At 37.0% G+C, this 27,740-nt stretch overlaps 1 protein-coding gene and 1 pseudogene across 1 annotated transcript; both read right to left on the reverse strand.

Moving 5' to 3' along the window:
• Positions 1 to 4,892: 4,892 nt before the first annotated feature.
• LOC138384995 (olfactory receptor 5AN6) lies at positions 4,893 to 5,840 on the reverse strand. The gene has a single exon (XM_069470631.1). It carries the CDS (start codon positions 5,838 to 5,840, stop codon positions 4,893 to 4,895), a length of 948 nt encoding a protein of 315 aa, XP_069326732.1.
• A 14,188-nt stretch (positions 5,841 to 20,028) lies between these two features.
• Positions 20,029 to 20,971, reverse strand: LOC138384996 (olfactory receptor 5AN6-like; annotated as a pseudogene).
• Positions 20,972 to 27,740: the final 6,769 nt, after the last annotated feature.

Consider the following 27,740-nt stretch of genomic DNA (forward strand, 5'->3'; position numbering starts at 1 on the left):
TTTCTTTCTTTCATTTTCTTTTTCTTTTTAAACTGCTATATTGAGGTATACTTCACAAATTATAAAATTCATCCACTTAAAGTATATGGTTCAGTGGCTTTTAGTTTTGCAACCATTGCCACAATCTAATTTTAAAACATTCACTCAAAAGACGCTCCATACCCATTAACAGTCACTCTCCGTTCCTCTCCACCCTCCCACCCGCAGGCAACCACTAATCTGCTCTCTATCTCTGCAGATCTGACTGTGCTGGAGATTTCATTAAAATGGAATCATACCATATATGGTCCTTTGTGACTGGATCTTTCACTGAGCTTGATGTTTTCAAGGTTCATTCATGTCGTAGCGTGTGTCAGTGCTCCAGTCCTACCTATGGCCAGATAATATCCCACCGTATGCATACACCAAGCCTCTTCCTGTGGATTCATCATGTTCCAGTGTTCTAAGTCTCCAATCTCTGACCTATTCTCAGTATTTCTCCCCTGTATCTCTTTCCAGGGGAGAGTTAATCTGTTTCCCCAAATCTAGTCCCAATTGCCTTATCCTCTTTAAGGATAATTCCAATACCTGAAGGTTTTGCAAGTCTGTTTATATGGTCTATTTTTTTTTTTCCTGGCTGGTTCTCAGTTATGGGGGCTTGATTCTGTATGTTTATATATTTTTTTCTAGTATGAACTGTTTTGTTTGTTTTTTTTTTCTGGAACATAATCTCTGGGAATTCTTACTTATACACACCAAGGGTATGGCCCTCTGGGCTGTTTGTGCAGGTCAGCTTCCAGATCCCTCAGGCATGCCCTGAGCTTGGTCTTCTGACCCATCACCGTTCAGGCAGTCCACACAGCAGGAGCTCTGGGTCTCTAGACTCAGCAAGAATCCCCAAGGTGAAAGGTGAAAGCCACTTTGGGCACTTGTTTACTTCCCTGGTTTTCTGGTTTTGCTTCATCTGGGAGCTTAGCTTATTCCTCATTTTTATTAAGTGGAAATACATGTGTAAGATAATTTCATTTCTAATCCAGCATTTCAGTTGTTTTAGATAGGAGGATCATGTAGATATATATAATTCACCATACTACCAGATGTATAAATCCTTAGTAAACTTTATTCTCATAGTCTTTTAACCATATTTTCAATTCCCCTTCTTCCTTTTTTTAAACATATCAGAAGCATCTATTTCATATTTTCCTTGAGATAGTTGCTATTCCTGAAGTCTTTATGGGTTTGATATTGCCATGTCTTCTTAGTTTTCACTGATAAGGTCTGGTTTCCTTGTGTACTTTGAGATTTGTGTAACCTGGTTTTCTTTAGAAGGTTATTTGGAATAATTGTTTGAGTCTGGCTTTAAGATTCTTCCTTAAGAATCTTCAGAGAGGGTTTGCATTTGCTTCTGACTGGTACTTGAGGACATTTCCAATATGGGATTACATTAAAACAAATTATCAGCTAAAGATTCCTTGAACTGCACAGGTAGTATGATTTCATACCACAAACCTCCATCAGGAAGGACATGTGGTTACAAATTCACAGTTTATGTGCTGTTGGATTTGGTTTGCTAGGATTTTGTTGAGGACTTTTGCATCTATATTAATGAGGGATATTGGTCTGTAGTTTTCTTTTTTTGTTGTGTTCTTTCCTGGTTTTGGTATCAAGGTGATATTGGTTTCATAGAATGAGTTGGGGAGGATACCATCCTTCTCAACATTGTGGAGTAATTTCTGAAGTACAGGTGTGAGTTCTTCTTTGTAAGTTTGGTAAAATTCAGGGGTGAACTCATCTGGTCCGGGACTTTTTTTTCAGGGGTGGGGGGAGATTTTTAATTGCTGCTTCAGTAAAGTCTCAGGATACAAAATCACTGCACACAAATCAGTGCCATTCATATACACCAATAACAGTCAAGCCAAAAATCAAATCAAAGATGCAGCACCTTTCACAATAGCATCAAAGAAAATTAAATATGTAGGAATATATTAACAAAAGAGGCGAGAGACCTATATAGGGAGAAGACCCCCCCCCAAAGCAATCACAGCAGCAACAAAAATAAATCAATGGGACCTGATCAAATTAAAAAGCTTCTGCAAAAAAATTAAATTAAATTAAAATTAAAAAAATAAAAAGCTTCTGCATGGCCAAGGAAACCATCATTAGAGCAAATAGACAATCTACAGAATAGGACAAAATATTTGCTTGCTACACATCCAATAAAGGGCTGATAACAAGAATCCATATAGAACTTAAGAAAATTTAAAAACTTAAGAAAAAAATCAAACAACCCCATCAAAAAGTGGGCAAAGGACATGAACTGAAACTTCTCAAAAGAATAATGGTCAGCAAATATATAAAAAAGTGCTCAATGTCTCTAGCCATTAGCGAAAAACAAATCAAAACCACAGTGAGATATCACCTAACTCCAGTCTAACTCTAGTGAGAATGACCTTTGTCAAAAAGTCCCAAAACAACAAACGCTGGCATGGATGTGGAGAGATAGGAACACTCCTACACTGTTAGTGGGACTGCAAATTAGTACAACCCCTGTGGAAAGTAATTTAGAGATACCTCAAAGAGCTAAAAATAGAAACACCATTTGATCCAGCAATCCCACTACTAGGCATCTACCCAAAGGAAAAAGAGACATTCTATAATAAAGACATCTGCACTCAAATGTTTATGGCAGCACAATTCACAATTGCAAAGATGTGGAAGCAACTCAAATGCCCATCAATGCATGAGTGGATTAATAAAATGTGGTATATGTATACCATGGAATACTACTCAACTACAAAGATGGTGAACTAGCACCTCTTATATTATCCTGGATAGAGCTGGAGCCCATCCACTCGAAGTGAGGTATCACAAGAATGGAAAAACAAGCACCACATGTACTCGCCATCAAATTGGTACTAACTGATCAACACTAAGGTGCTCTCATGGAAAAGTAATATTCACTGGGTGCCAGTCAGGTGGGAGGGGGGTGGCGGGGTGGGTAAACTCACAACTAATGGATGTGGAGTGCACTGCATGGGGGAAGGGAATGCTCGTAGCCCTGGCTTGGGAGAGGCAAAGGCAATATACATAACCAAAATGTTTGTACCCCCATAATATTCTCAAATAAAGAAAAAAAATTCACAGTTTACTTTTCTCCATACCCAGCATGAAGCCTGAGGGAATCAGAGATTTCCTTTTATGTTAAACAAAATTGTTTTCCTTAATTTCCTCTCACAATGAAGTATAGTCCGTGAGCTCTCATGTATGTGTCTAGTTCTCCTATCAGAGTCTCAGGCAGCTCCAGGCTTTGTCACCCTTTCCCCAAGTCCCATGTGTTTGTCAAAACACAGGTCTAATATCACCAGGGTTCGCTGGAGTCCGCCAAAGAGAAAGACATCTTCAGAGTTGGCTTTACTCTCAGGATTCCTGATTTTACGTTATTTTTGAATTCTGGAGATTTCCTTTCTTTTCTTGCCTGCCCAGAAATGTTAAAATATTCTTGAAAAATATTTCATTCAACATCTTTAGTTGTTTTGCAGCAGTGGGTGCATTTATGCCATCTAGTCTGCCGCGGTAACAGAAATGTTGCTGGGCACGGTAGCTCATGTCTGTAATCCCAGCATTTTGGGAGACTGAGGCAGGATGATCGCTTGAGATCAGGGGTTGGAGACCAGCATGGGCAACATAGTGAGACTCCATCTCTACAACAAATTAACAAATTGGTTCAGCATGGTGGCACGTCCCTGTAGTCCTAGCTACTTGGAAGGCTGAGGCAAGAGGATCACTTCAGCTCAGAAGCTTGAGGCTGCAGTGAGCTATAATTGTGCCATTTGACAGAGTGAAACCCTGTCTCAAAAAAAAAAAAAAAAAGTAACTTTTCCAGTATATTTTATAGTCAAAATATTCACTTTTTTCCTTTATATTTTAGCTTTCCAATGGCAGGATAGTACCATAGCAATCTCCATGTTCAGTCATGTACAAACTGTTGATGTTTAGTTCTAAAAATAAAATCCTAGAAAAAAAATCCTAGACCAAACTCCGTATGGCATATTTGCACAGCAGAGAAGTTAGGTAAGTGCCTAAAGTTATGCTTCTCTCCAAATCCCCACCTCAATCCACTGGAATTTGCCTGGGCACCCTATGGGTTGAAGCCTGGGACACTGTGGTCGTTACACTGCTTGTGATGTTGTGTATGAAAAAGAACTTGTGCTTAGTCCCATTGCCTCTGTCCTGCAGTGTGAAATTCTGAAACAACATGTAAGTGTCAAACACCAAAGAACTGAAGGTTGCTGCTTCATAAAAATTGTTGTATTAAGCATCACATGTACTCACCAGAAAATTGGTTTCCCTGAACATCACCTAAATACACACCTGGGAACGACACCAATCGGATATCAGACTGAGGTGGGGGGTGGGGGAGGGGATGGGGGTATGCCTACACAATGAGTGCATTGAGCACCGTTTGGGGAATGGTAATGCTTTGAAGGTGCTGACTCGGGAAGGAGGGGTGGGGAAGGGAGGGATATATACCTACATGATGGGTGCAATGCGCACGACCTGGGGAACAGACACGCCTGGAGCTCTGACTTTGGTGGAAAGGCGGTACATGGGCAAAGTATGTAACTTGCAATTCTGTATCCCCCATAACAATAAGATGATATAAAATAATAAAAAAAAAATTGTTGTATTAACTGCTTTGTGAGGTCATTACTGTGTAGGAGAGGAGAGTCAACTGTCAAGACTGAAAGAAGCCTCAGAATTTTCACAGCACTGAGCCAGTCCTGGATTTAGACGGGTTGACCCACTTGCAGTCCTGCCAGAGCATCAGTGAGGTTAAATAATGTTAAATGCATTTCCCTTGTATTGTCTAGAAACTTCTGGTCAGCAAGGTCACTATCCTACTAGACATTTAATTAATAGTGGCAATGGGGAAACACTCTCTTCTTACACCTCTTAAGGGCATCTTTGATTTCCTTGTTCCTCAGACTATAAATCAAAGGATTCAGCAGGGGAATCACCACTGTATAAAAGACTGATGCCATTTTGTCATAGCCCAAAGAATTATCAGAGCTGGGATGCATATAGACAAAGAGTCCTGATCCAAAAAAGAAGGTCACTGCTGTCAGGTGAGAAGCACAGGTGTTGAAGGCCTTGGACCTGCCTTCAACTGAGCTGATCCTCAGGATGGTGGCAACAATATAACCATAGGATATCATGATAACCAAGACAGATGTGAGTCCAAAGATCACTGCTATTACAAACTTTATGACTTGTAGGAAAAAGGTTTCAGAGCAGGATAGGACTAATAATTGAGGCAGGTCACAGAAGAAGTGGTTGATAACATTTGGCCCACAGAAGTTGAGCTGAAGTAAAGCACACAATTGGATCAATGAACCAAAGATACCAGTTATATAGGCTCCAACCACCATGTGGCCACAGAGGGTGGGGGACATGATGGCCGTGTAGAGCAGAGGGTTACAGATGGCAGCATATCGATCATAAGCCATGGCTGCCAGAAGACAGCACTCAGTCAGACCCAGGCTAGAGAAGAAGAAGTACTGCATGGTGCACCCCATAAAGGAGATGGATTTAGGCTTCTGGAAGAAGTCTGAGAGCATTTTAGGGGTTGTGGAGGTGACATAGCAAAAATCTAAGAAGGATAAGTTGCTAAGGAAGAAGTACATGGGTGTATGTAGGCAGGAGTCCACCCTAATCAGGATAATGAGGCCCAGATTCCAGGCCACTGTCGAGAGGTAAGTCCCCATGAATACTGCAAAGAGAACAATCTTGAGCTTGGGGAAATCTGAGAATCCCAAAAGGATGAATTTGGTGACTATTGTAATATTCCTTCCTCCAGCCATTATCTTGAAGTTTCTTAAATCTGCAAAGAAAGACCTTTGGGTTAATAATTGACTATTTTAACATTATCAAACTTCCTTGTTTTGAATATAGTATCATGATTTGGGACAAAAAATTATCCATAGTGATGGTAACTTTAACAATATAAAAATAATAAAAATTATTTTTAAAACCATTGGAAATCCCCTTTCCCAACTACTCTTAATAGTTTGGGTTATATTCTTGCAATTTTTTTTTGCTACATACACACACACATAGATGTCATCAAATTTTTGCCTAAAAATCAGTACCAATTTATACTAGAATCAAGATTTTTTGACAATATCCCTTGGCATCCTCTTATTTTAACATTGCTCATAATTATTTAACATCCTTTGACAATCTTACAAGTAAAAAATTATTTCCTTGTTTTTAATTTGCATTTACTTTACTGATTTGCTCATATATATTTTTTTGTCCATTTGTCTAGTAATTTGTCCATTATTTGTCGAAGCTCTTTATATATAAAGGACAATAACTCTTTATCCCTCATACATGACAATTCTTTTCCAAGTTTATCATTTATTATTGTTATTTTTTATGTTGTATTTTGCTACATAGATTTCTTTTATTTTTAGGTAGTCAATTTTGTTTGCTATCTATGGTTCCTGGCCTTAATCTTATATTAAAAAATATTTCTTTAAACAATCCAATAAGGCTTTTTTCTACATTTTCTTTTAGTTCTTTTATCTTTTTATATTTATATTTAAAATTTATGGAACATTTTAATGCATAGTGGAGGTATTAATAGAGAATTATTTTGATTTTGTTTTTCCAAACTAACTGCTACTAATCCCAACACAATTAATTGAATGATTTCTCTATTGATTAAAGTAACCTTCATGATGAAGTTGTTTGCAAATTCCTTATTCTGCCCAATTTTTATTCTGTCAGTTCATGTGCCATTTGTCCAGTCCTGTCCTACATCTTCTCATTACTAATAATCATATTTTATTAATAAATTATAGAAAATTTTGATAACTGGTAAACATCCTCTCATTTTCCTACTCCAAGATTATTTTGATGGTTCTTATATGTATGCCTTCAAAGAAATCTTTATAATGAACCAGAAGAAAATATCATAGGATTTTTATTGCATTATTTTTCACTAATTTGGGGAGAAACAAAAAATAAAAATTTTCTTTTTGTTCAGTTTTAAGTTGCAGAAGAGATAACATTAAAACTTGTATAAATATTATAATACTAAGACTACCAAACTTAGTGGAAGCACCTAAGTCTAGTGACATATACTCTAGGCTCCAAGCTCTGTCCCTACATTGCTATAAAACTTCTTTGTGCCTTCAGTTTCCTCATCTGTAAAATGAAATAATTGCAGCTATTCTCCTTGTATCAAAGGGAGTGATAATCATGGTAGGAAAACACACTGAAAGAAGAGTAATCTGATGTTCTATGACATTATGAATGTGATTTTTAACACCCAAAGAAGAAGATTATTTAACTACCTGGAAAGAGGACATTGTGCTGACTCAATACCATCTATCAAGGTACCTGATAAGGCCACCAGATCCAGAGTATATTCCTACAGTAAGATCTAAGTCATATGTTATATATGCTGAGAATTCCTTCAGTAGAGATAGGAAGATTCCAGCAGCTGAATTTATAATTATGTTTCAAGAAATTAAATAAAAGATTCTTTGGAAACACTAGTTGCTAGGGCATTTCTGTAGTATATTTTGTCATGTCCTCAAGATACATGTGTCCTGGAAATTCTGAAGCTCTAAGATTATTTTGGAGCTCTTAGGAAATGCTTCCAGTGAAGTTGATTTGGCTTTGATCCTTTTGTATCATTGACATTTTTTTCAATGAAAAGACTTTTTAATGGAAAAGTAGAAACAACGCAAAATGTACATTATAATATACTTTTTCTAATTCACTGATGAACAAGAGAAAATGAAATGAAAATATTTAGATGATGATGATGATGATGATGAAGAAAACACACAGTAGTAAAGGAAGATTACTTAACTGGAAAAACAAATAGGATATTCCATACTGATTCCTGAAGTTATTTTTACTTCATTCCCCTTTGTTATCTCTTTTGTTTCCCCTTGTCCATTCAAGACCAAACACACAACCAAAATCATTGGCTGTGACTAGAAACTAGAGAACTGGAATGGTAGAATAAATGTTGCTCCTTTGCTTTCCTTCAAGCACGTGAAATGGATGGACTGGCCAAGCAACATTAGTGCAATCTAATCACTTGGAATGTCAAAGCGATGCCATCCAGAGCAATTAGCAGACTGAACCTGTTAAGGGACAAACTTAACATGTTTTACTATGGAAAATTACTGCAGACACATTTTTTTTCTGAACCTCTTATAAAAATAAAATTTATGTAAAAATAAATGTAGACGTTTATAAATAAAAGCAGGTGAGCAGTTTCTCAACATGGAAACATCATTTCTAAACTTTTGGAGAACTAACAAACAGCAGTAATAAATTATTCACAAAGTATTTATGTTTACTATCCAAGGGTACAGTATAAGTTACAAAGAGCAGTTTAACACTCAGGGAAGAAACAAAGAATCATTCTCCTATTCTTGTTTTCTTCCCCTCTTAATGTAACAAAATGTTATATTTCCTAAATAAAATTTTATATTCCATGAGCTAAATAGTTTACATTTATGTCTTTTTAATAATAAAGCCCAAATTAAATCACAACCTATGAGTCACAGAAAGTATTTCATTGTTGTTCAGCAAATAATATGACGTTTGTTGAATATCTAACATCTGCCGGCCACCAAGAATGATTATCATTTGGGAAGCAGTGGAGGGAAGATTAAATAAGTATTTCAGATGGATCTTGGGACAATTCATTATTGCTCTTCGTACATTTGCAGGGAGGAAGGCAAAGGAAATAGATGATTTAATATGAAGAAGTAAATATACAATGTATAAAGGAAAGCACATTTTCTTGCCTACTCTGAAAAGCTTTCCCTATTATTGAATTTGGAGCTCCTTCTTCTACACTATATATTTTCTGGTACAAGAAGAATCTCATTGTTCTTATTTTATTTTTATGAGTTTTCCTATGAGACTTTAAGCTGTACTTTTAGGCAAGGATAAATATTTTTAAAATATTTCTATAATACTTAATATATCTGATATTGCTTTTCTGACACATAGATAATGATTTTCCCATCTAGGTTTTAATTTCCTGAAGGCCAGAGACATTTTCACATACCCCTAGTTAAGCTCCATCCTTTCTAACTATGAATATTGGTCCCAAGACAACACCACTGAACACAGACATCTATGTGGTTGAATTTTTCTAACATTTTGTGATAAAATGATTACATACCTTTTAAATTCACAAAATGTGCTCAGTATTTTAAGCGAATTAGGCATTATATTATTTTTGGTATGAAAATCTTTGTATCCGCCAACAGGTATTTAATTTCTACTCTCATTTCTACTACCATTGGGTGAGTTTGGAAGTCTTGTTATTGCTAGGCATCCACCCAGAATTAAATGCTGATAGTCAAAATTTTATAATACTTTCAAAGGGAAAATAGGGTCGATAAAAACATTTTGAAACTGTGAAGCCATTGGTCTATTTAGGAAAAATAAATCAAATAAATTAAATTTTTGACATCATTGTAGACTAATTTTTAATTGGCTAAACCATTTTATTTTTCAACTGGGCTTTGGTGTTTTAAGAGCCATGGTAAAATTTATTGTATGTGTATGTGTATATACATACATACACATATTATATGAATATGTCATTTAAAATCAAGGCCACAGATTCTCGTGATTATTGTTAGTCACAATTAAAATTACTTTTTAACAAACTTCTCTCAAAGATTTCATCTTAGAGTGGAAATAAATGTTATCTAAACACAGTCGCTCTCTCTGCTTCTTCTCCTGTTATAAACAATTAGAAATTAGAGATGATGTAAATGGTTGGTTGATCTTGATAAGCAGGTATCTTAAGAAATAATGGTTGATCACAAAGTTTTCAGTTTCCTAAGAGTGTTAACTGCGTGGAGGGTCATGGCTGACATTGTTAAAGGAATTTTCTCAAGTAAAAAAATAGCAAGGATGAGTCCTGAAGAAGAACTAAACAGAGGATTAAAGACATAGGATGCCACTTCTTACATCAATTATTTCCAAACATATCTGAGAGGCCATGGAGTTTGGGATAGTGGGAGTGCACAGCTATTCTCAATAATGTTAACAGTAAATAAGAATGTATTTTGTACAGGATAAGAGTAATGTAGGGTAATTAAAACGTCAAGATTATTTCTTTGCATTAGAATTACATTAATTCAGTGTGGTAATAAACTTTCTCTTTTACCAACTTAAATAGTTGCTGTTTATTGATCACTTATTTTGTGCCAGGCACAGTTCTCAACAATTCGCATACGGCCATCCCTCTGTATTCACGGGGGATCGATTTCAGGACCTCGCCCCCTGATCAAAATCCAGGAATGCTCAAGTCCCTTATGTAAAATGGGGTGGTATTTGCCTATAACCTAAACACATTCTCCTACATACTTTAAATCATCTCTAGATTACTTATAACATCTAATACAATGCTTACACATCACTTCATCAATGTGGATTCAATACGTAGCACTCTGTGCAGCAAATTCAAGTTTTGCTTTTTGGAATTTTGTGGATTTTTTTCAGAATATTTTCGACCCATTGTTGGTTTACTCCAAGGATGTGGAACCCACAAATGCAGAGGGATGACTGTATGTCATCTGTCTTATTCTCACACAACCCGATGGGCGTTGTTTCCACAATTTATAGATGAGGAAACTGAGGCATGGAAAGGTTAAATAACTTGTCCAGAGTCAAGTAGCTAGTGAGTGGTTGTGCAGAGACCTACTAAACTCTGAAACTCTTGCTGTTAAGCACTATGCTAAGCAAATGGAAACTCTGAACTATTGCTTTAGTTACATTAAATGAATTAATTATTACTTAATAAATGTAGCTCTTGAGAAACACAATCTTTTTAAAACATGACACTGACCAGGGGGATGAGGGAGGTGGTAAAAGAAATCACATCAAATTCTCCTTCATATAATGGCAAATTCCTAAATTTAAGATACCCTACACTTAATTGCATATTTTTTGTTTCTGTTAAAATTCTCCATTGAGTGGAAACACTTTACTTCCCAGTAGAAAGGACGTGAGCTCTGAGCGTGTCTGAGGCATGGCAAGACGTCAGCTGGCCTACAAAGAGGATAACGCCGGAAGATGTGGCTGTTGGGAGGAGAGGGGCTCCCAAATCAGAAGTGAGGGGCGTGGGACCCCAACATCACTATACTGTCCCAAGCTGCCCATGCTGCCTCTGACCACAGGTCTCACCCAGGTGTTTGTGAGGAGGATTGGGCCGCTGACCGCTATTAACTTCACTGAGGTCTGGGAAACCTAGCAGCAACCACTTCCCCTCCAGGTCCAGACTCTTATTGTGCCCCAGAGCCCAGGAAAATTCACTGAACACTTACTTTCAACCGTCCTCCAAAGGGACATTCCTGTAGGAGGATCCTTCTCCTCCCAATTCTGCTCTGGCCGTGCAATTTCCTGGCCAGTCATGGTAAGAGAAGTGCTTCCCCCTGGCGTTCGCTTAAATGCCTCCTTAGCGCCAAGGTGGAGAGAGGATGCTAATTAAACTGTCCAGGTAATTGTTCTCTAGTGTGATGACAGTAGAATAATGTGAGATTTCCCCTGCTGATTCCATTTTTCACTTTATGGGCCCTTCAAGTTCAGAAAATATTTTTAGACTAAGAAATCGCTGGAATAGTAATCCACCCTATATATCATCTTAATCTAAGACTTTTTATTATGGATTGAGTTTTTAATGTCTTTTCTGTTACACATGGAATGGTATTATGTGCATATTTCATTCAACATGTTATACATATTTAAATTATTCATAAACATCATTAACTTAAGCATTATTGGTTATATAATGTTCTATTTGAAACAATTCACCTCTATTGGATTTTTTCCACTCTATTGGATTTTAAGTGGAATATAAATTTTTGCCATGAAAAAATAATTCTGAAGTTAGTATGTTGTTTCAGTACTTTATATAATTTTTGTAAAATACATTTCTAGAAAAGAGCATTATCCCATTATTGCAAATGCATTTCCCTAGCTTTTAATTTTCATTTAATTTTATTTATAATTTCCTAACATTAAGAAAATCTTATTTGATCACAGTGAATCTTATTGCTCTCCTTTCTTCCACTGATTTTAAGCAACATTATTCCTTGTGCAGAGGCCAGATAAGTATCACCTATGTTTCTTTGACTTTTTCTTGGCTTAGCATTTTTTTGATTACTCAAACAATCTAGAATTGATTTTAATCTGTGACGTAAGGAGTCAAATTTCTTTCTTGAGTACCTTGCCATTTAATCTAAAAACAATTTGTTTTTTCATATATTATATATAAGAGTTATAAGCAGATTTGTTTTTAATGGTCTGTCTCTACTTCGAGCATTATAGGCAGGATTTGAAACTATCATGTACTTTGCATATATTTCTAATTTTGCATTATATCATGTTGCACTGGAGATATTTATTTTTACATTATGTCCCCCACTAGACTGTGAGTTTCCAAAGAAGGATATCTATGTTCCTAATCTTTCTCTCTTGGCACTGGACACACTAATAGGTGCCCACTGAATGTTGATGTAAGTGAAAGAATGAGTGAATACCAGTTGGGTCTGATAATTGAAGAATATTATACTAAGTGCATTTTTGTGGTTAAGAGTATAATAGAACGTTCTCGTGCTCTTGTGGTCAGACCTTGCATGGAGGCATTTCTGCACCCAGCTGTATGTCAGTGGTTACTGACATCAACTCCAACTGTAAATCTCTCTGGTGGTTTTATAACGGATGTTCAGAAGATGTTCTAGGACTTTGTGAATGGCCAAAAGGAAACTGGACATTCTAAAGAAGCTAGAACGGCAGAACAGTTGGATAGCAGAGAACACTTTAGCTGCATGTTTTACTATCTTCACTCTATCCTCCCTCAGACTCTTCTGCCCTTGATTCTTTTTTTATTATAATTTAATTCAAGATGAATAAGTGGGTATTTTGGGATATTTGAAGAATACAAAACAGTACAATAAAAAGTCACCCATCCTGCCACCCAGAAATAACTACTACTAATATCGTTGACCCTCTAGGGGAGCTAAGACTTATCCCCCATTTAGTCCCCTATGGCTTTGTTGGAACTTTGCACCTTATTCCCCAAGGAGAAGTTCTGTTTAGTGCTTCCAGGCCGGACAAAGGAATCATGAGGCCTTTCTTTTGCAAATGCATGCATACAGTATCAGCTAACAAGAGACTGTAAGGGCCTAAAGCCCATAGCTTTAACTCCTGCCATGGTCATCTTCCCCCAAATCTGAGCTGGCTGTGTGTCTTATTCCCACAAACTTTCAGATTTTTCACCTAAGATAGAAATCTGGTCAAAAGAAAATGGGACATGAAACCACATCCAGAAGGAACCCCTGCCAGGCTCTATCTCCTACTTGGGAAGACCGAGTGAAGACCAATTAATTAGACACATAAGCAAGCTCAAGGACAGTGCTAAGCCCAGATTTCTGAACCTGGATTAAAAAGTAGAGTCTAGCACTGCTTTGCTAACCTCTCACCAAACGGTCGCTGAAGTGTCTAAATGAAGCAATCAAGGAATTGGCCACAAGTTGGAGGGCTTTTTTGCCTCATTTCTGGGATGTTGGAGGCCATAGCAAGCTTTGGTTGAGTCTCTTGACAGCTGTGTAGAGCAGCAGAGAGTTGTTGCAATGCATTATACTCGGTGGCTGCAGCAGCTGCACTTGTATCTGTAGCAGCAGAAAGACATGGACACTTAGCTTCTCAGTAAAGTCCTAGGATCCCGCATAGAGCCCTCACTAAAAATTTAGTGCATCTGAGCTGGCTCTTCTGTTCCTTGCTCTATTGCTGCCATGATGTTGGCATTTCTGAGGCCTTTTCTCCACTGGAAAATTCTTTTTCTCTCCACTCCCCCTCCCCCCGGCTTCCTCCTTCTCTCCTTCTCTCTCCTTCCCTTCCTCCTTTCTCTTGCTTCCATATGGCAGACCCTCCAAGGGTAGCCACCTAGTCTGAGTTTAGGACATATAGTTCTTAGTTCCAGGAGGAGTAGCCAATTCTTTCTTTCTTACCTTTTGTCCTCTTAGGTGATTGTCCATGGATATGCCGTGAACTCAGAATTTATAGAAATAACAGACCATTACATTGTGGCTTATCCCTGTCAACTTAATGAAGGATAAGATATTGTCATGCCACAAATTGAGGAGTGAAAAAATGCAACTTCTTTCTTCCCTTTTAACATAATGTCTATTCTGAGCCTCCATTCCATCTGATGACAGCAACTTAATGTAGTTGCTTTTATTTGTTAATAATTCCAAGCAAAGTCATTTATTTCAGATTTTTCTTTTTCAGTTTCTGAATGTCTAAATCCATCAACTATGATTTTTCTCTTTCATTTGCTCCTGGGTATTAATTCTAAACTCCAGAGCTTGGAGAGAGGACTTTCAGTTTTCAGATCTGTTGTCTGGGATCCCTTAGGATGCATGGCTTTTCCACACGGTTCTTGGGCCATACCCTCCTTTGACTATTGGCATCCAGCCAGTTACAGCCCCATCCCCATGGACCTACTGAGCTGTTCCTTGTCCCGATGGGTCTCTGGTCATTAGTCTGCATACTCTTCAAACCCCTCCTCCTGACCTGGCTCTATCCATCTACGAGCCCTTTCATACCCCTCTTGAAGTATATGAGAAATTTTATGATTATCTTCCATGACTTTCTGCAGCCACAGAAAACTCAGGGTGACTTTCTCCAGGCCTTTCTCAGCCCAAGCATCTCTTGTTGTTCTAAAGTACGGTATAAATACTGCGCTGCTGCCACCTTAATGTTTATGCAGTAAACAGGAGAACGCTAGGACCCATGCTCCAGAAAGGACCACCCTTAGTGCCTGCTGCTTCGGGTCCTCCAAAGGGCTTCTATATCTTTCTAGGCCCTGAACTTAACCCAAAATGATTAGGAAGCAAAGGAAAAGACCCTCAGACTAATACATCTAGAGTTTCATGATTCACATCCAACTCTTGGTTTCCTCTACACTACAGTGAGGAGGATCTTTCTTTGGTTTTATTAAGTTTGTCACTTTATGAATCTTTTTAGTCTCATACTTGAATGAACGTGTTTAAGCTAAAAAACAAAACAAAACAAAGCCCCCCCCCAAAAAAGGAATTTTCATCACTAATTCCCCAGTTCAGCTGTGGCAACTTTGTCCCTAATAGGAATGACCAATGTTTGACTTTCCAACTTAGGGAAAGACTTCCAAGATTTAGCAAAGAAATCCAAAGGAACGCAAAGGGGTAAAAATACATTGGTAAGGATCATCCTGCCACCACATAGAAAGGTGAGAACATGAAACTCCCATTATCGTGCATGGTTAATTCTGAAGTCAGATTGCCTAGGTTTCAACCTTGTCTCTACTTCTCATGAGCTATGAAACATTGGGACAGTTACTTAAATCCTTTTGCCTCCATCTCTTCATGTTAAAAATGCGTGCATAATAATCATGTGTCTCTCAAGGGATCGTAAAGATAAAATGAGTAAGTACATACAAAGCACCATTTGGTCAAGGCTCAAGAAGCATTGTCTATTGTCATTATTACCAACAAGCAGGTCTGATATTTCATTAGTATACACAGGCATGGTCATACTGGCAGTTCACTGATGTCTTTCATTCTGGTAGGCTGGTGTTTATCTGGTGTCAAACTGTCAAGTAGTTTCTAAGTATTACAGCAGTGTGGTGGCAGCTGCCAGATTGGCTTTTCACACTTCAACATATTTCGGAAGACCATGAGCTCAAATGGCTTTAGAGAGGTTTATAGATTTAGGCAGCATGAGCTTCATGTTTGCAAAAGTTCCTCTCATCTCTCAAGTCCCACTGGGGCGATGGAGGCAGACACAGGAGGATCATTTTCACACAGTGTTGGTCTTTGTCACAGCTGAGGAACACTGACCTTAAGATAGCCCCAGTATTATAGGGGGCTGCTGTCAGCCTGCCCATCTTCCCTTCGAGAGTGCCATTTTCTTTGTTATCTTAGAATATAAGCAAGTATTCTCCATGGTGAAGGAGGAGATGTCTCTATTTCTACTAACCTGGTTTTTTGTGAGAGAGATTTCTTAACCATTACACAGTCGTTTTGTTATAAGGGGTGAAATTGATCATCTGAAAAACAGACAAAGTGACCTTGGTAAAATTCACTTAATAATCATAATTGTCAATTTCATCTGTTTGCCCTCAAAGAAAGAAAAAATAATTAGTTTTATGACGTTAGAGGGTCTTTAGTTCAAAAAATGGAATATTTAATTAAGAGTTTTACAGAACAATTAGACTCTATTCAATATTTAAAACTAATTTAAATTGGTTTTATTAATTTGGTAGGTGAAATGTGACATTCTTAGTTGCTGTAATTTTCATTTATTTGATTACTTTGAGTTTGAACTATTTTTCATAGGTTTGTTTAGACTCATTTTCTCTTTTGTAATTCAGTCTTACACAGAGTTTGTAACAGTCTGGGTATTTTTTCAGTACAGTGGATGAAAACTCCGTCAAAATGTTAACCCTTTATAGATCATCATTTTTTGCTGTATTTTTCTCAAATTGCTGCTTGTCCTCTCACTTTATTTGCATTATGCATTGAAAAGATGTTTAAAGTCTTTAGAGCCCAAATTTATTTTTCTTTGTGACTTCTTTCATTAATTTGTATACTTTTTAAGCTTTTTTATTTACAAATCACATTCGTTTATATTTTCTTAGATGTATTCATCGATTTTATTTATCTGTTTTCTTCTAGTGTATACTTGTAGCTTAAATGTGTTTTATTCGTTACTTTTTGATCCACAACTCAGCTATATTTTAGGTATGGTGAAACAAATATAAACTTATTTTTCTATTCTGAAATATTTAACTAATCTTAGAAATTATATTGAAAACCCTTTTTCCCAATAATTTGTGGGTACTTTATTAAAATTTTAACTTTCATCTAAATCAGATTTTTCTTAAGTAAATTTTTGTTCCATTGTTCTGTTTTTCAACTTTTGTACCACTTCTGCATTGTTTAATTATGGTTTGAGTTGAGTATTTCTTATTAGCAATTTTTTCAAAATATTCTTTATTATTGTCACCCTTTTTTCTCAAAGTTAAACATTATATCATTTTACAAAGTTCCTTCCACTACCACTGCCCTCCCACAAAGTTCTACTAGGATTTGAATTGGAATTAATTTCAGCAAGCAAATTACTTGGTTAAAAGACAAGTTTTCAGTATCTTTCCTATTTTAAGGAGAGATAGTTCAAGGGAATTATCTTTCCTTGAAATTCAACAATCTTGTTGCCTCCATCTGTTTAATTATTGCTTTCAAACTTCTTGTTGTAGCACATTGGCTCTCCATAGCAATCCTCATGCCTCGTAATCTGGTTCATTGTATTCATTTCTTTATACTTTCCCTCTAAATCCTTAGGAAACATCTCAAGGTAATTATCTAATTCAATGTTTCATTTTCTGCAACACCCAATTTGCTGTTCACTGCCTCAATCATTTTTTAAGTTCTGGGAATTACAGAGGATGTTGTGGTTATGTCCTCAGATGAAGACAGATCTGACTCCCTGATTACCATGGGCCAACTTTCCTTTAGCAGCCTTTGCACAGGTGTAGCCATCCATTATCCACTTCTCTGGACTCAATTCAGGCAACAGGAACCTGTTGAAAACCCCACTCTTGTCTTCACTTTTCTACCTTCATGCACTACCAATAAAGTATCAGAGCACTTATATAAAATGGGATACAAGTACATATAGCACTATTTTCCAAATTTAAAATATAAAATAATTGAGATGTATAGTGATGACCAGAACAACCAGTCAGGAATTAGTGCTGAGTTAGGGGTGTTTAGCCTATGCCCAGAATCATAGAAGCTACCAACCCTATTTTCTTCTACTAACACAAAATGCAAACTTTTTAGAATGTAGGATTTACTACTCCATATCCTAGAGCATTTCTATTCCCAGCCATGGTGCTAAATTCCTGCAGCAGCCTGGAAACCCCGAAAATATTGTTCAATAGAATTAATAGATGCAGACCATTTTTCCCCTAGTATATCACATAGAGTGCATTTGTTTCATTAAAAACATCACCAAGCCAAAATTGTTAATCACAAGTAGTTACACAAAGAGAAACACATGGTATTGTCCAGGAGTTTGTCTCCAATTTATCAGCCTCTGTCACGACCAATTAATCTCTGAACCTTTGGTGTTCATGAAAAATTCCTGCATAGGGATGAGCATCCTATACATCCATGTCTTACAGATAACTTGAAGATTAGAATAAATGGGATTCTGGTCCTCTGTAGAGATAGGCCCTTCTGATTTAAGGGCCATTATCACTTTTTTCTAAAAAATTATGTTTTTCATAATTAAGGAGATTTTGAATTTTACATGAAGCATTTCTGCTGGTTGTGATATTGACTCCAAGTAGGACTTCTCCTCAGAGATCCTAATACTATGAGACCATAAAAACATTAAGGATCTAACCAAGTAAAATGAATGCCACTTAGGCAGTTATTTCTCTCTCTCAACCACAGTCCAGACTTCAGCTAATATCCTTTGTTGTAGATTGAAACTAAGGGAGGTCTGAATGGGATCACTAACAGATGTTAGTTTTGAAAAAGACCTTAGATATGAAATCTAGGCCTGCAACCCCATCTCAAACTGCCCTTGTCGAAATCCTAGCCAATAACTCCGAGTCAGCAGTTTTCCAAAAGAACTTTCCCTTTCATCTGAAAGCTCTTTGAAATTGGTTTCTACTCTGCAGATATGAAGCATTAGAAGCAGGACCTCTCAAGCTTCAATGTCTACAGTTGTCCAAAAGGTTAGCTTTAAGTTCTCACCATTAACACTCAGGGGAACTTGGAATTTTTCTTTCTGAATACAGAGGGAAGGGGAATGTACAAACTGTCTTTTACCAGGAATAATCTCTTGAAACTTTTCATAATTCCTGGCCTAAGATTATAGAAATTAGCATTCTATCAGATGACAAACAACAGAAGGGTGCTTTCTATCCCAGCTCCCTTTCCCTGGTTGGTATTTTTAATCTCAACTCTTCAGTTTTTCTCTATGCCTTATAATAATTCCAAACACAGTTACCAAGGAAACAGTCAAACCCAGATTTTCTTATGGTCCCAGAGATCTAGTTCCTTACAGAAAATTTTACCAATCACTTTCCATTTGTTAGTTATCTGAAAACGACTTTCTTCTAAGAGACTTGTTCTATGAAACAAACCAAAAATGTAACAAAAAGACATCGTTGGAGTTGCCAAAATCAGAGACTAGATCAGTTCACCAAGAGAGGGTCAGTTTTGGATTCCCTTGTCTGGTTATATGGTGGAGATAAGACAGAGAAACAAACACTCTACTGCAATAACATAGAAGAAATTGTCTGGGATGCCAAATGGCCAACTGGTCAACCAAACCTTAAATATAGCAGACATGTTAAGCATTCCTATTATTATAAAATAAATTTTTATCTGTGTGACATTGGCAAATCATTTATCTAGTATGATTATTTTTGCTTTGGACAATCCATAAATGAAGAAATTAATCCAAAATTTGCAGTGGTGAAAAAATAGGTTAAATATGAGTACTAACTTAGTTAGGAAATTACTATAAAAATCAACTTTCAGTACTTATAGTAATCCCTGCCATACCTAAAATACTATGCTATGAGATGGCTTGCAAGTCTCCTGGCAGCCTTGACCAGTATTGGCATCTGTGGTCCTTGAGGTAGTGCCATGTTAGGTAGGGATGGAATATTCAAAGCAAACTGTCACATTGCCATGAGCAGCTATAAAAATACTTGTGGCTTTCTTGGCCTATTGATTTATTAGGTCACAACTGTCAAAGAATGGATATTGAGCTTCCAGACACCTCTCATGCATTTTCCAGGCTTTTTGCTAGTCCTGGGTTTACATTAGAAGCAAATAGCAAGTGCAAATCTGCCCACAATTACGAGTATTGGGGATAAACATTTTAGTTGCCATTCCTAACACACTGTTTGTATATCTGAAATCAATTCCATAATTAGTAACACCAGAAGAAGATTCTCTTCTTCCATCTGTTTAGGGCATCTCTGATATCTTTGTTCCTCAGGCTGTAGATGAGGATTTAACATAGGGATTATGACAGTGTATAAGACTGATGCCAACTTGTTTTGGCTCAGGGAATCACCAGAGTTAGGATACATATAAACAAAGATGCCTGAGCCAAAGAAAAGGGTCACTGCTGTCAGGTGAGAAGCACAAGTGTTGAAGGCCTTGGACCTGCCTTCAGCTGAAGTGATCTTCAGGATGGTGGCAACAATATAACCGTAGGATATCATGATAACCAAGACAGATGTGAGTCCAAAGATTACTGTGAGCACAGAGGTCATGACTTGAAAGAAAAAGGTGTCAGAACAGGATAGGATCAGCAGTTGGGGCAGGTCGCAGAAGAAATGGTTGATGACATTTGGCCCACAGAAGTTGAGCTGAAGCAAGGCACACAGTTGAATAAATGAGCCAAGGAATCCAGTGATACAAGATCCTGCCACCATGTGGCCACAGAGGGTGGGAGACATGATGGCCGTGTAGAGCAGAGGGTTACAGATGGCAGCATATCGATCATAAGCCATGGCTGCCAGAAGACAGCACTCAGTCAGACTCAGGCTAGAGAAGAAGAAGTACTGCATGGTGCACCCCATAAAGGAGATGGATTTATGTTTCTTGAAGAAGTCTGAGAGCATCTTGGGGGCTATAGTGGAAACATAGCAGATGTCCAGGAAGGACAGGTTACTGAGGAAGAAGTACATGGGTGTATGCAGATGGGAGTCCATCCTGATGAGGGCAATGAGACTCACATTCCAGGACACTGTCATGAGGTAGATCCCTAGGAATATTGAAAAGAGGACAATGGTGAGCTTTGGAAATTCAGAGAATCCCAAGAGAATGAACTTTGTAATTGTTGTATTGCTCCTTCCCCCAGTCATTGCATTGGCAATCCTAAGATCTGTAGGGAAAAAAGAGAATAAATCTCTTAGTCAGTTGCTATCTGAATTTTTATTGAAATAAACCACATTCTATCCACACTGAATGTAGAACCAAGTGAAATATTGAGCCATTTTAGCAAATGCTTCCAAAGAGCTACAATGGTTCTGTGTGTCAATTTTCCCACATGTTAAACAGGATAAATATAAACTTTTCATTCTTAACCCATCAGGATTTTATGCGGACAAACAAAAGAAAGGATACTAGAACCCCCAAAAAGCTACTGGAGATGCAAGAGATGACTAAAAAAAAAAAAAATATTCCTTAAAAATTTTAGTGTATTATTAATAAAATTATAATCCTTGCATATAATTTAGTGACTGAGAACATGGACTTTGATGTCACACAGCTGTTTTTGAATTGTGGCTCTGCTACCCATGAACTGTATGTCTCTCAGAAGGTTGTCTGATGTCTTTGTGCTTAAGTTATTTCATCTGTAAAATAGGGATAGTAGAACCTATCTCATAGGATTTAATTGAGGTTATGTATCGTACCTGCCATGCATATAGTGGGAATTGTATGAAGTGGTGTCATTAACGGATATCTTCCTAGTATAGTTTTCAAACACTCTTTGGGTTTGTGAAAAACTTTTAAATTTAAACTTTTAAAGGATCATATAGATAACAGCTCTGACTACAGTGTGATTAAGTTAGAAATCAATAACAAATTGGTAATTAGAGAAATATAATTGGAAACTAATTACATATTTTGAAACTATTCATGAAACATTAATGCCAAGTCTCATTAATAATCATAGAAATGCAAATGAAAACAGTGTATACAATTTCATACCCACCGTTTTGGCAAATTAAAAAGCAGGACAATATCAAGTGTTGACTAGAACTTAAGATGAATGGAGTCCTTACCTCCTGCTGATGGTAGTGCAAACCGATATGATTATTTTACAAAAGATTTTGGTAATGTTAAATAAGGATGAATATGTATGTACAATGTAACCCCAAAATTCCAATACTAGGTATATTCCCTAGAGCAGCAGATGTCCAAGTGTGGTGCAAGAACTCTTTGAGGCCCCTGAAACCCTTTCAGAGGTGGTCTACAGGGTCAAAATTATGCATGGGCAAAAATATCCATTCAGAGGCAAGATAGGCTAGTTGAGTTTAATGTAACTGAGTACAAAAAGTTTACACTATGATTTTAGGTTTCACATAGCAACTAACCTTTAAGAAATTACTATTTATTGAGTTTTGATATGATATTAAAGAAGTTTGTATACAACTCTCTGAAAAGACTATTAAAATACTCCTCCCTTTTCCAATTGCAAATTTGTGTGAGGCCAGATTTTCTTATCTACCTCAACCAAATCAGGATCTGACAACACACTGAATGCAGAAGCAGATGGAAGAATCCAGTTGTCTTCTATTAACCCAGAATTTACAAAAAGACTTTCAAAATTACACAACAGTGCCACTCTTAACAAAGTATTTTTGTTTGGGAAAATATAGTTATTGGTTTTTATGAATTATTTTATTAAAATAGTTTACTCACATTAATACATAATGAGTGAAAGACCTGAGCAGAACAGAACTGGTGAGTGATAATTGGCTAATATGTACCAATACTGTTTGCTGAAGAAAGTGAGAGCATGAATACTTAACAAATACTCACAGAAATTCATCATAAGCAATTGAAACTCCCTTATGGTTACGGCACTGCCCTGCCCTTCTCCTACAACGTCCTTCCACAAATAGCTATTCCAGAAAGATCTTGCCCTACTCAAAGCATGAAAAGTGCCAGCACATAATACAAAAATATTGCAAGAAAATATGAAGAAAAGAACAGGAAAATAAGTAGTAGATGAATAAAATATACCAGAAAAATGTTTGCCCAGGTCAGATGGAAATTCTGATCGAACATTGTGAAATTCAAGTACTTCATGAACACAAAAATCCTCTATAAGACAAAAACTCAAAGAATAGATAAAAGATCTGGTAGAGGACAAAGAAGGCAATGACAGGAAATAAATCATGAGAAGCAGAGCTCAGACACAAAGAAGAGGAAAAAAACTTACCATCACAGGTTGAAAGTAGCAAAGTAGGAGACAAAATAGTAGGGAGAGATAATATATTGCTGAAAACACAGTAAAGGTCAGAATGAGCATTTTTTCAAAAAAGGAAGGAAGGAAGGAAGGAGAGGGATGAAAATGAAGGAAGGGAGGAAGGAAGAAAAAGGAGGAAGAAGGAGGAAAAGGAAAGAAGTGCACATTTAGAAAATTCAAAGAACATCAACATAAGTGCCCATCAATTCACAAGTGGATTAACAAAATGTTAATCCATGGAGTACTACTCAGCCATAAAAAGAAATGAATTAATGTCTTTTGCAGCAATATAGATGGAACTGGAGACCATTATCCTAAGTATCTCAAAAATGGAAAAATAAACACCACATGTACTCTCTAATAATTTAGAACCAATTCATGGGTACTGAGAGAAGTAAAAGTCATTGGAAATCAAGAAGAGGGGAGGAGAGAGGGGTAAAAACCTACCTAATGGGTACAGTCAACACCATTCAGGTGATGGGCACACTTAGAGCCCTGATGTAAGCATTATAAAAGCTATCGATGTAACAAAAACGTTTGTACTCCCTTAATATTTTGAAATTTAAAAAAGAAAATTCAAGGAGCAAATGACCCACTTGTAAAGGCAGAGCATGCAGACCAAAATGGGAAACATTTAGCTCATTGATTTTTGAAGTTGTTCATACTTCAGGATTTGGGCTGGGGGAAGAGACTTCTTCACTTGTATGTTGTACACTTCATGTCCTACCCAGACCATTAAATGATTTTAATCAGAAATCAGAGGCTCCAAAATGTGAAATAAATGTTGATTCTTATTAAAATCCTTATGAAATAAGGTATCCTAATTTTATCCTAAGAAGAGTTTGCATACTGACAGGTTTTGAACATCAAACAGATGAATCAACTGTGACCGTTAGAGCTGACATAAAAAATTTCGACTCTTTTGTTTCTGTCTTCATCAATCATGATAATATGTAATAATTATTGAGCACTTATTGTCCTAGTCACTCTTCTAAGACACATACTTAATCCTCACAACAACCTCATTTTAATTTAAAGCACAGAAAGTTAGGGAATTTGCCCGTGGTCCCAATACTAATAAGGGATAGAGCCAGGAACCCTCTGGGTAACTGACCCCGGGTCCAGCATTTAACAACTGTACTATCCTGCAAATTTACACACCAAGTTTGTGTCTCTTTCGTCTTTATTTGCTTAGTAATTATCAGCATTGTATTACTCATTTAATTAAGTTAATGAATAAGTGGTTAAAACTTTAAGGATCAATTTTAAATTATAAACAAAAAAGAGTAGCAGGAGTCAAAAGGTCATATTGGCTAATATCCACTGTAGCCAAAGTAAATCTCCCCTACATCAGCTAGTATAATGATTAATATCCCCTGGTCTGCAAAGATGGCAGTGGGGGACAATTTGTAATACTTCAAAAAGCTATTAGAATTATATATTTATGCAAAATAACACCATCAAATTTCTTTAGTAAAATTACATTAACTCCTTCTGGCTACTCTATTTCAGACTAAGTGAAAGTTTTAATTATTTCATAAATAAAAATGGGAAGTTTTTACTCTACTGAGAAGTAGAGTTTATTTGGCACCACCATTTACCAGTTTTGTGATTTGGGGCAGATTACTTTATCCCCACGTGCCTCTATTTCTTCATCTCTACAGGAAGAGTCATCATCACCTCACAGGGCTTTTGTGAGGACGTAAGTGTGATAAGCAAAGCATGCAAAGTAATAGGTAAAACTCCTGAAAATGGGTGTTGTTATATTAATTATGAATAATAATGACTGTATTCTAAAGGTAGTTTGCTAACTAAAAATCTTTTGCAGGGAAAAAAATGGGATGATTTGGTGGTGAAAATATTAGGTTCCATGGTCCAGATGGTAAACTATCAGAAAACCTCCATGCCCTCCATTCCACTTTACTCACTGGCTAATGTGGGAAATTCTATGTTAGATTGTTTTGCAGCTCAAATGCGTTGGTTTCTGTTAAAAATTAATATTACCCCATTGAGGTAGGAAAGAAGGATCATGGGTTTTCTGAAAACAAACAAACAAAAATAGGTGCTGAGCATAGATGCATGAGGTCTTTGGATCAAATGCACGAGAGCAGGATTACAGGAAAAGAAAAGAGAGGGAAAGGTTTCAAGCATGGAAACCAAGTTTCCTGCATTCTGATTTTACCCACCCAGATATTCTTGCAGGCGTTTGGCTCCTGACAGGTGTGCCTTGGTGAATTTCTGGGCGATACTGTGGCCACACTGCCTAGTCCCCACATGTGGATAGAGTTCTTTCAGAAATTAGAAGCCGCAAATATCATGATATGTGCATCCAGCTTCCCCTGGGCTCTGTGCTTCTGGCCATGGAGCAAGAGAGGTGCATCCAACTGAAGATTCTCCTGAAAGTTTTTCCTTAGGGTGCAGGGTGGTGAGAGAAGAGACAATTAACAGAAGGCACCGTTTTCAGTTAATTATTCTCTAGAGTGATGGATGAAGACAACAAATGGATAAATGTTCCCTTCTGATTCCATCTCTCCACACTATCATATGCCCCTCATGACCTAATTGAATCAAGTTCCAATTTTCCTTTCCAGACCTTTAGAATCATGAGATCTGGGAGAGAATCTCTAAGTAGGGTGACCATATCATTTATTATCCAAAATGGACAACTTTGGGCACAAAAAGGAGAGTTATTAATAATGATGTCAGGACAGTACGCATAAACTAGAATTGTCTTAGGCAAACGAGGTTGTAGGTTCTCCAGACATTTTAAGTTGAAAACTGCCATTTATTGTGGCATTGGTGGTTATGTGCTCAGGCTCTAGGCAGACTTGCTTGGGGTTGAATTTTTACTTCATCATGTACAAGCTCTATAAATTTGATGACATTCCTTAATCTCACTGTGGCCTCAGTTTCTAGGTCAGTAAAATGGAGGTGATAATAGAACAACTACCTTACAGGACTGTGGTGAATTTAAATGAGATAATACCTGTACAGTGCCTGGAAGCACTCAATAAATGCTAGCAATGTTATTTTTGTTAATTATGTCATCGTTTTAACTTCTCCATTTTTTTCTGCTCATATTTTTTACAAAAACTGGTCATGTTATGGATACAAATCTTTATTCATCTTTTGTTATACAAATATTGTGTTTTTATTTTTTTATTTATTTTTTTTCATTTCAGGATATTATGAGGGTACAAACATTTTGGTTACATTTTATGATTTTGCCTCACCCAAGTGAGGTTTAGAGGCATGTCCTTCCACTCTACAATGCTCACCACATCCATTAGTTGTGAGTTTACACCCCCAACCCCCTAATCCCTGGAGAACATTACTACTGTGTGAGCACCATAGTGTTGATCAGTCAGTGCCAATTTGATGGCGAGTACATGTGGAGCCTATTCTTCCGATCCTGTGATACCTCACTGCGGATAATGGGCTCAAGCTCTATCCAGGAAAATATAAGAGGTGCTAGATCACCGTCATTTCTTATAATTGAGTAATATTCCATTGTATACATATACCAAATTTTAATAATTGGTACAACATTATATTTTTAAAGCTTTGTGAATTCTATTTTAATGGCTATATAATATGCTATTGAAAAATTTAATTTAGTTAATGGTTTCTTACTTGTGACCTCTTGTATTTTGTTTTCTTTTCAATAATAGAAATGCGACCCAGATATTTCTGATCTCACTAACCTTAACTATAATGTCAACTTATACTTGCTTTTATTTATAATTTTAAATAATTTTATTGTTAAAGATAATCAAATACAGAAAATCATATAAAAATGTACAGCTTACTGAGTTATGGTGAGAACATGCTTGTAGCCACCACCCATGTGGGAAGACAACAGTTTGCCACCCACCTCAGAAGCACCCCCTGCCATGCCCCCTCACAGCCCTCTCCTTCCCACCTAAGGGTAGCCACTATTCTGATCTCATGACAATTATTTCTTTACTTTTCTTTATAGTTTTGTCACTCAACTATGCATACCTAAATGATAAGATGAGTTCTGGCTTTTTCAAATGTATCAATTCTCTCTCTCTTTCTCTCTCTCTCTCTCCCTCCCTGACTCCTTGAAATCTATTTGTTTTTCCTTTGGAGCTTCCCACACTCTGAATTTTACTCCCATAATATAGTTGCCTCCCATAATATAGTTTAATATGTTTTTTCTGTCCTCTGTTTTTCCTTTATATTGGTAGCTGGATAGAGAGGCTTGATATGATTACATTTTTATATTTTTTGCAAAACTATCCCATAGCTAATATTGTACACTTGTTTCTAACATCCAAATTTAGGAGAGACCTGCCTCCATCTGTTGTCAGTTCATGGATCCAGTGATTGCCTGGGTGCCTGGATTCTCTCTCCCAGAACCCATGTGAAGCCATGAGAGATGATTACATGTCCTATAAATTCATCCTATTACACACCACTCAGTGGTGTGACACAGATAACCCTTTGTACCATTCAGATCCAATCATGCCATTGCATTGTATCTAATACTACAATGTGAACCTCTCATTCTGGGGGGAATTAGATGCTCTCATTTCCTCTCCAAAAGATGAGGTACAGTCAATAGGTCTAGTTAAGCAGGTTACTGCCCTTTCTTCAGCAGCTGGTTCTGTAGTCAGAACTGATTAATCTTC

This window comes from Eulemur rufifrons, chromosome 6 (genome assembly GCF_041146395.1).
Source record: "Eulemur rufifrons isolate Redbay chromosome 6, OSU_ERuf_1, whole genome shotgun sequence".
Taxonomy (NCBI): domain Eukaryota; kingdom Metazoa; phylum Chordata; class Mammalia; order Primates; family Lemuridae; genus Eulemur; species Eulemur rufifrons.

What these genes read in the sequence shown, in the direction of transcription:
- LOC138384995 (XM_069470631.1), bottom strand. Translation starts at nt 5,840, where the DNA reads ATGGCTGGAGGAAGGAATATTACAATAGTCACCAAATTCATCCTTTTG.